We start from the raw sequence: 13,887 nt of genomic DNA, 5'->3' as shown, positions 1-13,887 counted from the left end.
ATTGCATTATGGAGAAAGAAGCTGAGCAAGCAAAGAAGAAAGTCGGTGCGAAGCGGAGTATTTTGCGAGGGAAGTCAGCAACACAACACAGTCGGTGTTTCATTGTTTACATTCCCGAAAGATGCAGTCAAGATCGAAGAACTCAGACAACAGAGACTCTTACCAGGAGGACTTTGACTTCGTTAACAGACGCAGACGCGATACCGTGAGTACGCTTCCAAACATTTGATCGCTTGCTATAACTAGCTCGAGCTAGTAGCTAGTAGCTAGCATAACAAACACCTAGGTGTTTGTTATGCGGGATTAATTTGTGGCATATTAAATATAAGCCTGGTTGTGTTGTGGCTAATAGAGTATATATATGTCTTGTGTTTATTTACTGTTGTAGTCATTCCCAGCTGAATATCAGGTCCCACCCGCGCGCTTCCAAACATTTGATTGCTTGCCCGTACGTGCGTGTCATGTACGTAACTTTGGTTAAATATATAAGCTTTATGAACCTTGGGTTAGGTGAACGGTTCTTTGGGCTGAGTGAGTGTGTGTGTTGTGCAGGTGTTTGAATTGTATTGGCTCGTTATATATACGGGATCCCGTCCATATTACCCGCTCGAGCTATAACTAGCTCGAGCTAGTAGCTAGTAGCTAGGAGCTAGCATAACAAACACCTAGGTGTTTTTATGCGGGATTAATTTGTGGCATATTAAATATAAGCCTGGTTGTGTTGTGGCTTATAGAGTATATATATGTCTTGTGTTTATTTACTGTTTTAGTCATTTCCAGCTGAATATCAGGTCACCCCCGGCTCTCACAGCATCTTCCCTATCTGAATCGCTTCAACTCCCCACTAGTCCTTCACTTGCACTTTACTCATCCACAAATCTTTCTTCATCCTCGCTCAAATTAATGGGGAAATTGTCGCTTTCTCGGTCCGAATCTCTCTCACTTCATGCGGCCATCATTGTAAACAATAGGGAACTTTGCGTATATGTTCAATTGACTACGTCACGCTACTTCCGGTAGGGGCAAGCCTTTTTTTATCAGATACCAAAAGTTGCGATCTTTATCGTTGTTGTTCTATACAATATCCTTTCAGCAAAAATATGGCAATATCGCGAAATGATCAAGTATGACACATAGAATAGATCTGCTATCCCCGTTTAAATAAAAAAAATTCATTTCAGTAGGCCTTTAACCTTACCCCTAACCTAAATAATAAATATAAATCGTTTGAGGTGCTTACTATGAGGTCTGTCACACCGCTACCTCTCGACCTGGCTGTTATCTACCGCCCCTCTGGACCCTATTCGGACTTTATCGGTGAATTCTCAGAGTTCGTTGCTGATCTAGTGACGCACGCCGACAATATAATCATAATGGGGGACTTTAATATCCATATAAATACCCCATCGGACCCTCAGTGCGTGGCGCTCCAGACCATAATTGATAGCTGTGGTCTTACACAAATAATACATGAACCCACGCATCGTAACGGTAATACGATAGATATAGTGCTTGTCAGGGGTGTCACCACCTCCAAAGTTATGATACTTCCGTATACTAAAGTAATGTCCGATTATTACCTTATAAAATTCGAAGTTCTGACTCATTGTCAACAAGCCAATAATAATAATAATAACAATAATAATAATAATACCTGGGATTTATATAGCGCTTTTCTAAGTACCCAAAGTCGCTTTACATGTTAAAAACCCATCATTCATTCATTCACACCTGGTGGTGGTAAGCTACTTTCGTAGCCACAGCTGCCCTGGGGTAGACTGACGGAAGCGTGGCTGCCAATTTGCGCCTACGGCCCCTCCGACCACCACCTATCATTCATTCAACATTCATTCACCGGTGTGAGCGGCACCGGGGGCAAGGGTGAAGTGTCCTACCCAAGGACACAACGGCATGGTAAGAGGCGGGGAGCGAACCTGCAACCCTCAGGTTTCTGACACGGGCGCTCTACCCACTACGCCATGCCGCCCCAACAACTGATATAGCAGCCGCAACATTAATGCTGCCACAACGATGACTCTTGCTGACCTACTGCCTTTCGGTAATGGCATCATTCCCAAATTATGTCAGCTCTATTGATAACCTCACTAACAACTTTAACGACGCCCTGCGCGAAACCATTGATAGTATAGCACCGCTAAAGCAAAAAAGGGCGCCTAAAAGGCGTACCCCATGGTTTACAGAAGAAACTAGAGCTCCTAAATTATCATGTAGAAAGCTGGAACGCAAATGGCGCGCGACTAAACTTGAGGTTTTCCATCAAGCATGGAGTGATAGTTAAATAACTTATAAACGCATGCTTACCTTAGCTAAAGCTAAATACTACTCAAATCTCATCCACCTCAACAAAAACGATCCTAATGCATGCGTGATGCATCATGTTGTATGCATGCATGCGTGATGCATCATGTTGTATGCATGCATGTGTGATGCATCATGTTGTATGCATGCATGTGTGATGTATCATGTTGTATGCATGCATGTGTGATGTATCATGTTGTATGCATGCATGTGTGATGTATCATGTTGTATGCATGCATGTGTGATGTATCATGTTGTATGCATGCGTGTTTGAAATAAACTCAACTCAACTCAACTAATACTTGGTGGATATTCAAGCCACAAAATGCAAATGGAGTATTGTTGGTGTATTTTGGATGGTTATAGAGGACCCCCATTGGCTCCTTTGCAAGTGGACTTTTATTTACATTTATGAGTTACAATTAGGGCTGGGTGATATATGGAATATACTGGATAAATCGTGGGTTTGTCTCTGTGCGATATAGAAAATGACTATATGGTGATATTGGAGTATACGTTCTCACACAGTTGCTTTTAGCTGCAGGCATTACACTACAGGCTCTTCTCACTCTTTCTTGTCTCTCCTTCTCACAGAGACATAAAACAAGCGCACCTTCTTACATACGTCACATACTGTCACGTGTGCAACGTCATACGCTCTCACGGAGCAGACAGGTAGCGGCATGGTAACGTTAGCTGTGGTGCTAACGGAGTGGTGCGAGTGGTAATACGAGAGAAAGAAGGTGCGAATCTGGTAACAAATGAAGGAATATTTAATTCCCCAAAAACAACAGCAGGGGGTCCATCGTCTGGCGGTGGTTTGGCTTCAAGCGGGTAGATGGTGAACAAGTATGCGGCAAAAGTGTTGCTACTAAAAGTAGCAGCACTGCTATTGTAGCATCATTTGAAAAGTCACCCGCTAGAGATTGAAGAGTGCTTGAAACTCTGCATGTCAACATCTTGGCCGGTGCCACACCCACAAAATGTCCAAACAACCATTTCCAGATCAACACCGTATGAAAAAAAAAAGTCAACAGAAGGAGATAACGTCCGCAGGAACCTACCACATAGTGAAGGACATACACTATTTGATTTCCTATTATGCAGCTCATTTTTATTTGACACTTATTGAAATATCTTGTGTGACATCATGCACAAAAGTGCACTTTATTTGTTTTTAACTATTGTAGTGGCGTTCTGTACAAAAAGTGCACTTTAATTTAATGTTGTTTTGATATGTCATCTTAGTGACATCATGCACAAAAGTGCACTAATATCTTGTTTTAAAATGTCTCCGACAATCTTGCACTTTCTGTTTTGAAATGACATGAATGTTTGTGCCACTGCTTAATAACTGTTTAATAAATACACTTTTGCTAAATTGACTTAGTTGTGGTTTCCCTCTCTGCATGAAAGTTTAAAAGTAGCATATATTAATGCAGTATGAAGAAGAATGTTTTAATGTAGACACATAGAATCATCATACTGCTGTAATTATATGCATCAAGTGTTCATTCAAGGCTAAGGCAAAATATCCACATATATATGGTGTATCGTGACATGGCCTAAAAATATCGAGATATTAATAAAAAGGCCATATCGCCCAGCCCTAGTTAGAATGTGATCATTTTTATTTATTTATTTTTTAAATATATCCATCGTCGTGTCTTTTATAATGATTGTGAACGATAGAAAAATTCCCCAAAAAAGTGCAGTTCCCCTCTAAATTCCAGTGATTAGATTTAAGACTTGAAGTCTATGAGCATGAAGTGATGAAGCCTACTTGGATGAGAGGACAAACGTCTTCTAAGACAAAGTGAACAGTCCAGTTGTGATGGATTGAATGCCCTGAGAATAAAATGATATGTGGATGTTGTGCTTACTTGGACTGTGATGAAGCTGTGAGGACTCAGGTGGTTTGTCTTCATGCTCTTCAGTCTTCACAGAGACAACAGTCAGTGGAAACTTGGTGACATCATCCTCCTCCTGCCCTAGAAGACACTCTCCCTCCTGACTGATCCACACTTCCTCCTCTTCCTCTTTAATGTGGGGAGGCTGTGGATCCTCCTCTTCCTCTTTAATGTGGGGAGGCTGTGGATTCTCCTCTTCCTCTTTAATGTGAGGGGGCTGCTGGACGTCTGTTGGGTAAATAAGTAATTAAGATAAAGAGAGAATACAGTGTTTCCCACACATTCATTTATTTGTGGCGGCCCGCCACGAAAGAATTACGTCCGCCACAAATAAAAAAAATGTAAATAAAAAAAATAATTAAAAAAAATAATAATTATAATATTTTTTTATTTTTTTTTGTCCTCTCCAGCTTCTCAGGCAAATCATATAGTTGATGTAGATGCCCATATAGGCTGTTCAGATTTACTTTACAAAAGAGAAGTGTAGGATACTTCTCTTGTTGCCTTATTTGTATTTGACTTTATTAAATGTATTTATATTAGAAACACAACATGTGTATATAACAAAGGGTGCAAAGTCTGCAGGCAGTAGGAAACACATGGTTAAGTGTAGGGAGTAAAACTGATGGCAGTCTAAAGTTCAAGATTTTTGGAGCTCTTTGTTCAGTGGATCAGATGTTTGATGAAGCTCTGTGTCTATCTACCACCACTACTGTTTTCTGTTTTATTTGTTACTGACTGTGGCAGGACACCTCTGCCTCTGTTTCACTTTATGTTGCTGGTAAATAATATGGTTTTAGTAGTAGACTAAAGTTAAATTATTTAGTATGCACTAATTAAAGGGGCAGAGCTTTGAGACATTTTAGCTTTTATATTTTATAAGATATATTTTTTGTAAGAACCACAATTAATAAATATATTTCAGTGAATAACTTATTGTTCAAATCTGTATATAAATATGTACATAAAGTGTTGTAATTATATTGTAAAATGGATGGATGGAAGTTTAAAACAAAACTGTTATTATTAATTAGTAAGTATACATTTTTTGAGGCTTTTTTAGAGAAAATCAAATCATTGTAGTAAATTATGCAAATTACTCGATGATGTCATGGTGATCACGCCCATAGCCACGCCCATAGCCACGCCCCCACCGCCACAGGCATCTTGGCAGTTTATGGGAAACACTGGAATATAAATAGTTTTGGACTGACACTGTTAACGCAATGACATTATTTGTGTTCTTTCGTGTGTTGTGTTAAAAGTGTGTAGCAAAACAACCAATAAAAACGCAGGACATACCTCCTCTTGTCCCAGCGACTAAAATTAATTCAAAAGGGAGTACAAAAATAGACTACGAAATTTGATGGGGGGCAATTTGAAAAGTTTTTATAAGTACGAGGCAGCATTGATTGAGGCATTCTTAACTTTATACTATGATGCAAAATGTGTAACTATTTTATTGTGTATACGGTTTATGACACATAAACTTTATCTCTAAACTTAACCATGATCTTGTAATGACATAGTCATGACCATAACTTCAATAACATAAAACATATATATATATAATTCCAAAATCACTTAAATAGTATGTTTTTGTCATCATGCAAAATACTTTTTTGTGGTCATTTTGTCGGCTGGGCCAAAAGGAACTTTTACCAAAACATGTTTTACTATGTTTTGTTTTATGGAGTATCTCCATCAACAATTCCTCTTTAGGAATTAGAGACCATCTACGACACGCTGAAGGGAAGTCAGTCGCATGTATGTTCTTTTAATAAATCAAGTGTTGACTACTTTGGTTACTGAAAATGAATGTTTACTTGCACTTATTGATGCATGTAAGTCAGAGTCAGGAAGTGAACTTATTATATTTCATTACAGTATAAAATGTATTATGTGACTATGTGAGTTTTGTGTAAACATGTTGATACAGGTTTACATATTCTTGGGGACTGGAACACAGATATGTCCTGAAAGGATGCACCCATTTTTAAAACCTTCACTAAGCTGTGCCACCAACATTGCCTCACTTAGCTCATTAAGCAAACTACCAGGGTGAGTGAGTCCTTTTAAACCTTCATAGACCTCGTTGTTACTTCTGACCAGTCTAAGATCACCACAAGTGGAACTACTGTATGCGGCTTAAGTGATCATTCCATCATTTTCTGAACCCATAAAGAACATAGAACCGAAGCTGACGGCCACAAAACAAACGAAAATAGAATCCTCAAGACATAGACTAGCAAGGCTTTCAATGACAAACTGGCAAATTAAGACTTGCAAGTACACAGGTTTTTGGGTCAATTCCTAACCTCAGAAAAGTAGATAACTTCACAGTCAAAGTGGGTGACAATATTATAACAAACAAAAATGAGATTACCTATCTTGGCTGCATCGTAGAGACTAATCTCTCCAGGGAAAAAATGACTACCAAGGTAGTCAAAGAATCAACCAACAAATTCTGTTCTTAAATAGTAGGATCGCCCCGCTGGTGGCTAGAAATACACTTAAGACTCTAACACAAGCACTCATTTAACCCCATTTTGAGTACAGAGTTCATGTTTGGTACCGTGACGCATTAAAAGCCCTGAAAAACAAACTCCAGACAGCCCAAAACAAAATGATTGGGCTTCAACTCAACCGTCCATCTCGGGCTCACTTTTCCGCCAACCATTTCCTTAATGTGGGGAGGCTCTTGGTAGGTGACAGAGTACATCTTCTTGCAGTTGGTCTGGTGTACAAGATACACCATACCACTAAAATACTCATGTACCTTTCAAGATACTTCAAAATATATGCACCAGTATAACACCAGAGGTAGTTGTACCAATCACATTCAACCCAGATCTCACTCTAGAAAAGGTTTTAATTTGTTTGCCTGCTATACCACCAAAATGTGGAACTTCCTATCAATAGTCATAAAGGAGTGTAAATCCCTTACTAACTTCAAAGCCGCTTTGAAAATACATTTTAGGTTGTGGCTACTCGTAAATGGGAATAGACAAATCCTTTTTCTTTTTTTAAATTTTATTTTCTAGCAGTATTTCTGTACTTTAAATGCTACTTTCTACATAGTACTGTGTTCTGTGTAAGTGAAAACATATTTCAACTGAAACCATGTCAGGCTTTCTTGTAGCAGTGAATGTGTACCGTGATGAAACTGTACCCTTTCCTATGCAAACTTCTCATAAGTCCTTCAATCAATCAATCACACATTGTTACAAACTGAGAGGAACATCAACCTCAAACTGTCTCGTTTTCATGAAGTATCTAAATCAAAGCATTGCATCATCCCCACAAGACAAAGCATCATCCTATTGAAGAAAAGTGTTAATAATGAAATATAAAGTTAGTAAAGATGTGAGAGTAAGAAGTAAACAAACCTGTTCTGTGTAACACAACCTGATGTTTCTTGAAAACAGCGTCCTGTAGTTGATGTTGTCGCTCCTTCTCCTCTTTTGTTGGACAAAGTTCCTCCTCATACTTTGCTATCGTTCTTTCGCACATTTTCACACAATCACAACACTTGACACTCACATTTGATCTCTACTTAGCGATGTGTTGATAACGTCCGCGTCTCTTTGTTAGCAGCTAACAAGCTAAGCTAACTAGCAAGCTAAGCTAGCACATAAAGTGCGCTCAGACTAATGTATCCGGATACAAACAATGACTAACAATGTTTCATCTACTACACGACATATATGCGTACATGTATGCACTAAATACAAATAGAGAAACAATAATGGCCAGTGGCCACGTTTAGGCCTTCTCTGTCAAACGCCATTTTGCTTTTTACTCCTTCGTCTTCTTTGGATTTCCAGCAGACTAGTAGAGCATCTTAGGCCTCCACAGCTTCTTAACGGGACTTCTTCGTCCTGTCCTATGGTCCATACTACATTCTACAGTACAGGAGGTCGCGCTAGCAACCTTTCAATTGACCACTTCCAAGTTGGCTTCTGCGCATGTCCAATTTGTCGAGGTCTTTTTCTTCTTCTTTGGTTTAATGGCGGTTGACAAGCAACCTTGTGGTGTGCATTACCGCCACCTACTGAAATGGAGTGTGGACCGAGGTGGATCCCTACTTTTTTTTAAATATGTATATAATGCTTTATAACCTATGTGTTCTGAGTGCAATCCTAAAATATATTCCACTACTAACCTAAACTTGTCTTTCGCTAACTTACTTTCCAGTATTTGCCTTTCTCTATTGTATTTCCTACAATGTATTAAAACATGTCTTTTTCCAATGATCCTGCCACTTTTTATTGTCTTCTATCTTAATGATGTTCTTCACTTCTTCTTTACTGTGGTTCATCTCCATTTTTACTTCTGTTTTAGTGCTTGCTTGTTTTGTGTATCTATCTGCTAACTCATTGCCCACAACTCCTACATGAGCAGGTACCAGAGAAATGTTACCACACTTCCTGCTTTATTTATTCTGCAGATTGCCTGAACTATTTCATAAACTAAATCTTGTCTTGTTTCTGATGCTATGTTTTTTATGCTCATCAATGCACTGCTGGAGTCCGAGCACACGACTGCTTTCCTTGCTTTATTTTCCTCCATCCAATGAACTGCCATATAAATTGCGACCAATTCCCCCGTAAAAAAAGATAACTTATCACTGATTCTTTTATTTAATACTATGTTTCCTTGTGGGATAAGAGCTGCAGCTCCTACTTTATTATTTATAGTTTTGGATGCATCTGTATATATTATGATGTTGTCTAAAAACGTTTCCTCAATCAATTGTTCTACCTGGTACCTATTTACATTTCTATTCTTTAATAATTGCATATTTACCTTTGGGTTATCATACATCCACGGTGGTATTGCAGGGATTGGTACTGTAGGCTAACTTTAATATTGTCAATTAGAACTTTTTCACACATGTCTCCTATTATCCACCTGAAACTCTACCTCTTTTTTTTCTTGGCAGTTTAGTAACACTTGGTGAGTTGGATGTTCTTGCTTGGACCCTTTTAAGTTTGCCCAATAAACTGCTGACAGTTGATCTCTCCTCATGTCTAAAGCTTTTTCATTCATTTCTACTTGTAATGCTGCCACTGGGGTTGATTTAGTAGCTCCACAACAAAACCTCAGTGCCTGTGATTGGATCCTGTCTATTTTCCCAAGTAATGTTTTTGAAGCAGATTGATAAATGATGCATCCATAATCAATAACAGATGGAATTAAAGTGATATATATTGCTTTCAATGTCTGCCTATCAGCCCCCCAATCTTTACCCCTCAAAGCCCTCATTATATTAAACACCTTTTTACTTGTATCCACTATTTTGCTGATGTGGGTTGACCAGTTAATATATTTATCAAACCATATTCCCAAATATTTAAATACTTGTACCTCTTCTATATTTTCTCCATAGAGTTTAATTTGGAGCTTGTTTTGAACTTTCCTCTTTGTAAAATTCATGACTTTAGTCTTTCCAACAGAGAATCTTAAACCCCAAGCTGTTCCCCATTCTTGAACATTGTTTACCACTTTTTGAATTTTCTTTTCTATATGATTAGTATTTCTACCTCTCTTCCACATCACTCCATCATCACAAACAGTGCCACCTCCACTAACCCTTCCACTTCACTAAACACTCCACTTATCATATTGAAAATAGTACTGGACTTATTATACTCCCTTGCAGGTTCCTATTTTCCACTTCATATTCTCTACTATATTCATTCTCTATTTTTACTAATATTGTTCTACTTGTTAAAGGCCTACTGAAATGATTTTTTTTATTTAAACGAGGATAGCAGATCTATTCTATGTGTCATACTTGATAATTTCGCGATATTGCTATATTTTTGCTGAAAGGATTTAGTAGAGAAAAACGACGATAAAGATCGCAACTTTTGGTATCTGACAAAAAAAAGCCTTGCCCCTACTGGAAGTAGCGTGACGTAGTCAGTTGAACATTTCTGCAAAGTTCCCTATTGTTTACAGTGATGGCGGCCAGAAGTGAGAGCGATTCAGACCGAGAAAGCGACGATTTCCTCATTAATTTGAGCGAGGATGAAAGATTTGTGGATGAGGAAAGTGCAAGTGAAGGACTAGTGGGGAGTGGAAGCGATTCAGATAGGGAAGATGCTGTGAGAGCCGGGGGTGACCTGATATTCAGCTGGGAATGACTACAACAGTAAATAAACACAAGACTTATATATACTCTATTAGCCACAACACAACCAGGCTTACATTTAATATGCCACAAATTAATCCCGCATAAAAACACCTCGGTGTTTGTTATGCTAGCTCCTAGCTTCTAGCTCCCGTCCATACAACCCGCCAATACAATTCAAACACCTGCACAACACACACAATCACTCAGCCCAAAGGACCGTTCACCTAACCCAAGGTTCATAAAGCTTATATATTTACCCAAAGTTACGTACGTGACACGCACGTACGGGCAAGCGATCAAATGTTTGGAAGCGCAGCTGCGTACTCACGGTAGCACGTCTGCGTCTGTGTATCCAAATCAAAGTAATCTTGGTAAGAGTCTGTGTTGTCCCAGTTCTCTACAGGCGTCTGTGTATCGAAGTCAAAGTCCTCCTGGTAAGAGTCTCTGTTGTCCGAGTTCTTCCATCTTGACTGCATCTTTCGGGAATGTAAACAATGAAACGCCGGCTGTGTTGTGTTGCTGACTTCCCTCGCAAAATGCTCCGCTTCGCACCGACAACTTTCTTCTTTGCTTGCTCAGCTTCTTTAGATCAGTGGTTCTTAACCTTGGTTCGATCGAACCCTAGGGGTTCGGTGAGTCGGGCTCAGGGGTTCGGCGGAGCCTCTGCCGCGGAGGTTAAGACACACCCAACTCATCGTGAAAATAAAAACTTCTTCCTATCGGCATATTATGGATACCCCCAAACAATGTTCCCTCTAATTTCCATCTGATTTGCAGGTGTCTAAATTGTTGTGAGTTCATGCACTGTGTTGGTTTTGTTCTTTGAACAAGGCTCATGCACGGTTCATTTTGTGCCCCAGTAAAAAAAACATAAAACTTTGTCTTGAATTTGAAAAAAAATAACATTTTATTTTTCACTAAAGAAGGGTTCGGTGAATGCACATATGAAACTGGTGGGGTTCGGTACCTCCAACAAGGTTGAGAACCATTGGATTCGATATTTTGTATTAGTGCTTTTTTCAGTCAAGTACATGCATTAATATGCAACATTGTGTACTTTTATTAAAAATTGAACAGAACAATTTGACTGAAAAGGTGAAAGTAAACAGTACAATACATATTTTACATACAATAAAAACATTTATGCGTATATATACTGTATATTCATCAGACAATTTTAGACTTATTCATAACAGTGTTTTTTATAGATGTTTGAAATTTTGAAGTGTGACATATTTGTATTTCTAATTATTAATGATCCCATGGATTAGTACCTTTATATGATATACATATGTACTGGTTCACATCTGAAACATCTTCTGGACCACTTCAGGAAGCATATTATTATTTACTTTATACATCATTTGAACAATTGTCTTTTATACAATTTTAAAATGTGTGACTTTATGAATTATTTGTTGGGTCTCCATAACCCATTTTATTAATTATCTTTATTACTCTCTTTTGGAATATGATGATTGTGTTGTGATTGTTTTGTATGTATGTCCCCAGACCTTTATGCAATATAAAAGTGAGAGAAAATTACTGAATTGTTTGTGGAAGGATGGTTTTGTTTTTACAAACATACATTTGTGGATAAAATAAAAAAATCCATTATTGTGTTTTAAATATTTTGTACGTTTTGTTTTTTTTAACATCCCCAAAACATTATCAATTTCAGAAAACAAGTTTGGAGTGTTAGGCAAAAGCCGATATTGTACATCATCCCACAGAGAACTTTGCATACATTCATAAAATAAACTGTTTATTTTGTTTTGCTATCACAGGAAGAACAAGTGTTGTCTTCAATTGCAAAACAACATCCTGCAATTATTTTAAGTGGTCAATTCTGGGGGGTTTTTGTTTTGTTTTTATGAACTCCTTTGCCTTTGGAAGAATGGAAACTTTCAAGTTTCAAGTTTTTGTTTGTTTGTTTTGTTCCAGAGAAAATACAGCAAATAAGAAATAGTAAAGAATTGTCTCATTTCAGAGTTTCAAATCTGTAATATTGTGTCCATCCACCAAAAGCCCAGAAAGGTTAGAAAAGAGTTCTGAAGGTGCCGACCAAGATGCTGGTGCAGTTCTACTCAGCAATCATCGAGTCCATCCTCACCTCCTCCATCACCGTGTGGTTCCCCGGCGCCACAGTCCGGGACAAGCATCGACTGCAGCGCATGGTACGTGCTGCTGAGAAGGTGATTGGCTGCAAACTCCCACCCCTCCAGGACCTGTTCTCCTCCAGGACCAGGAGGTGTGTGGGTCGGGTCACAGCTGACTCTTCTGACCCTGGACACAAGCTATTCTCCCCTCTCCCCTCAGGCAGAAGATTACGGTCCATCCAGACCCATACCTCCCGCCACCTGAACAGTTTTTTCCCCTCGGCCATCAGACACATGAACACCATCAGACACATGAACAATAACAAGATCTGATAGCTCAGTTACAGCTCATATTATTCTATTCTGTGTTATATGTGTTTTATGTTGCACGATTGCGCCAAGTAAAATTCCTAGTTTGTGAACCCGTTCTCAAACAATGACAATAAAAAAAAAAACTCTTCTGATTCTGATTCAGATTCTGATTCTGAAAAAGATGATATGCTGTTTTTACAATATTTTGAACGAAAGCCTTTATAATTTTTTAGAATATTTTCGTCTATTTGCAGGTCATACTTAATGAAATCTTAAAATATTATAATACTTTTATCACTCAATAAGTGCATCAGCGACCAAATGCCTTTTTCAAACCATTAGGGTTGCCAACACCCAGACTTTGAAATAAGGGACATCTCGCGGGCAGTCGGAACATTTTTGGTGTCACTTTTAAAAGTTGGCTGTCCCCTATTTCAGTCCGGGCCTGAAAAAATGCTGAGAAAATGCTTTAAAAATGACAAAATGCTTAGAAAAATTTACTTTACACCTCCACTAGACCGCTGTTGCACTTACTGTAAGTCCTATACAATTCTTGTGATTATGGTATGAATAATTCATACCATAATCACAAGAATTGTATTCTTCAACCATACATTTATTTTTTCAAAATGTGCAAAGCAGAGGGGGAAACAAAAACAAAAGACCCAATTGGGATGGGTGCTGGATCAAAAAAGGAACACTTACAAGAACAAGAAAGAAAGAAAGGTCCGCACACACCGCCACAGCAGTGTGAAAAAGAGCGCTTGCTCGAAACGTCATACTTAAATAAAATAAATCCTGATCAATGTAAAATGTGCAAAACAGAAAATTTTCAGTTTCTTCAAAAACATTTGCCATCAAACAGCTGGCACACAAGGACCAAACAGAAAGGTTGATAATATGGATGTTAACAATGTCCATGTGAATGTCCATGTAAGAGTATGTTAGAAGCACAACCTGTGCTTATATATACAGTATATATATAAAAATAAATACAAAAAAAAAATATATATATATATATATATATATATATATATATATATATATATATATATATATATATATATATATATATATATATATATATATATATATATATATATAT

At 38.1% G+C, this 13,887-nt stretch overlaps 1 protein-coding gene across 1 annotated transcript in view; it reads right to left on the bottom strand.

The window, feature by feature from the left end:
• Positions 1 to 8,156, bottom strand: part of LOC133664593 (uncharacterized) — a 264,251-nt gene extending 256,095 nt beyond the window's left edge. The window contains exon 1 of the mRNA XM_062069346.1: positions 7,619 to 8,156. Coding sequence (XP_061925330.1) covers positions 7,619 to 7,742 — 124 coding nt within the window. The 5' untranslated portion in view covers positions 7,743 to 8,156. The remainder of the gene's footprint in view (positions 1 to 7,618) is intronic.
• Between the last annotated feature and the right edge of the window lie 5,731 nt (positions 8,157 to 13,887).

The sequence above is a fragment of the Entelurus aequoreus genome, linkage group LG14, assembly GCF_033978785.1.
Source record: "Entelurus aequoreus isolate RoL-2023_Sb linkage group LG14, RoL_Eaeq_v1.1, whole genome shotgun sequence".
NCBI lineage: Eukaryota > Metazoa > Chordata > Actinopteri > Syngnathiformes > Syngnathidae > Entelurus > Entelurus aequoreus.
The sequence above is the reverse complement of the archived record's forward strand: the minus strand, read 5'-3'. Positions and strand labels throughout refer to the sequence as shown.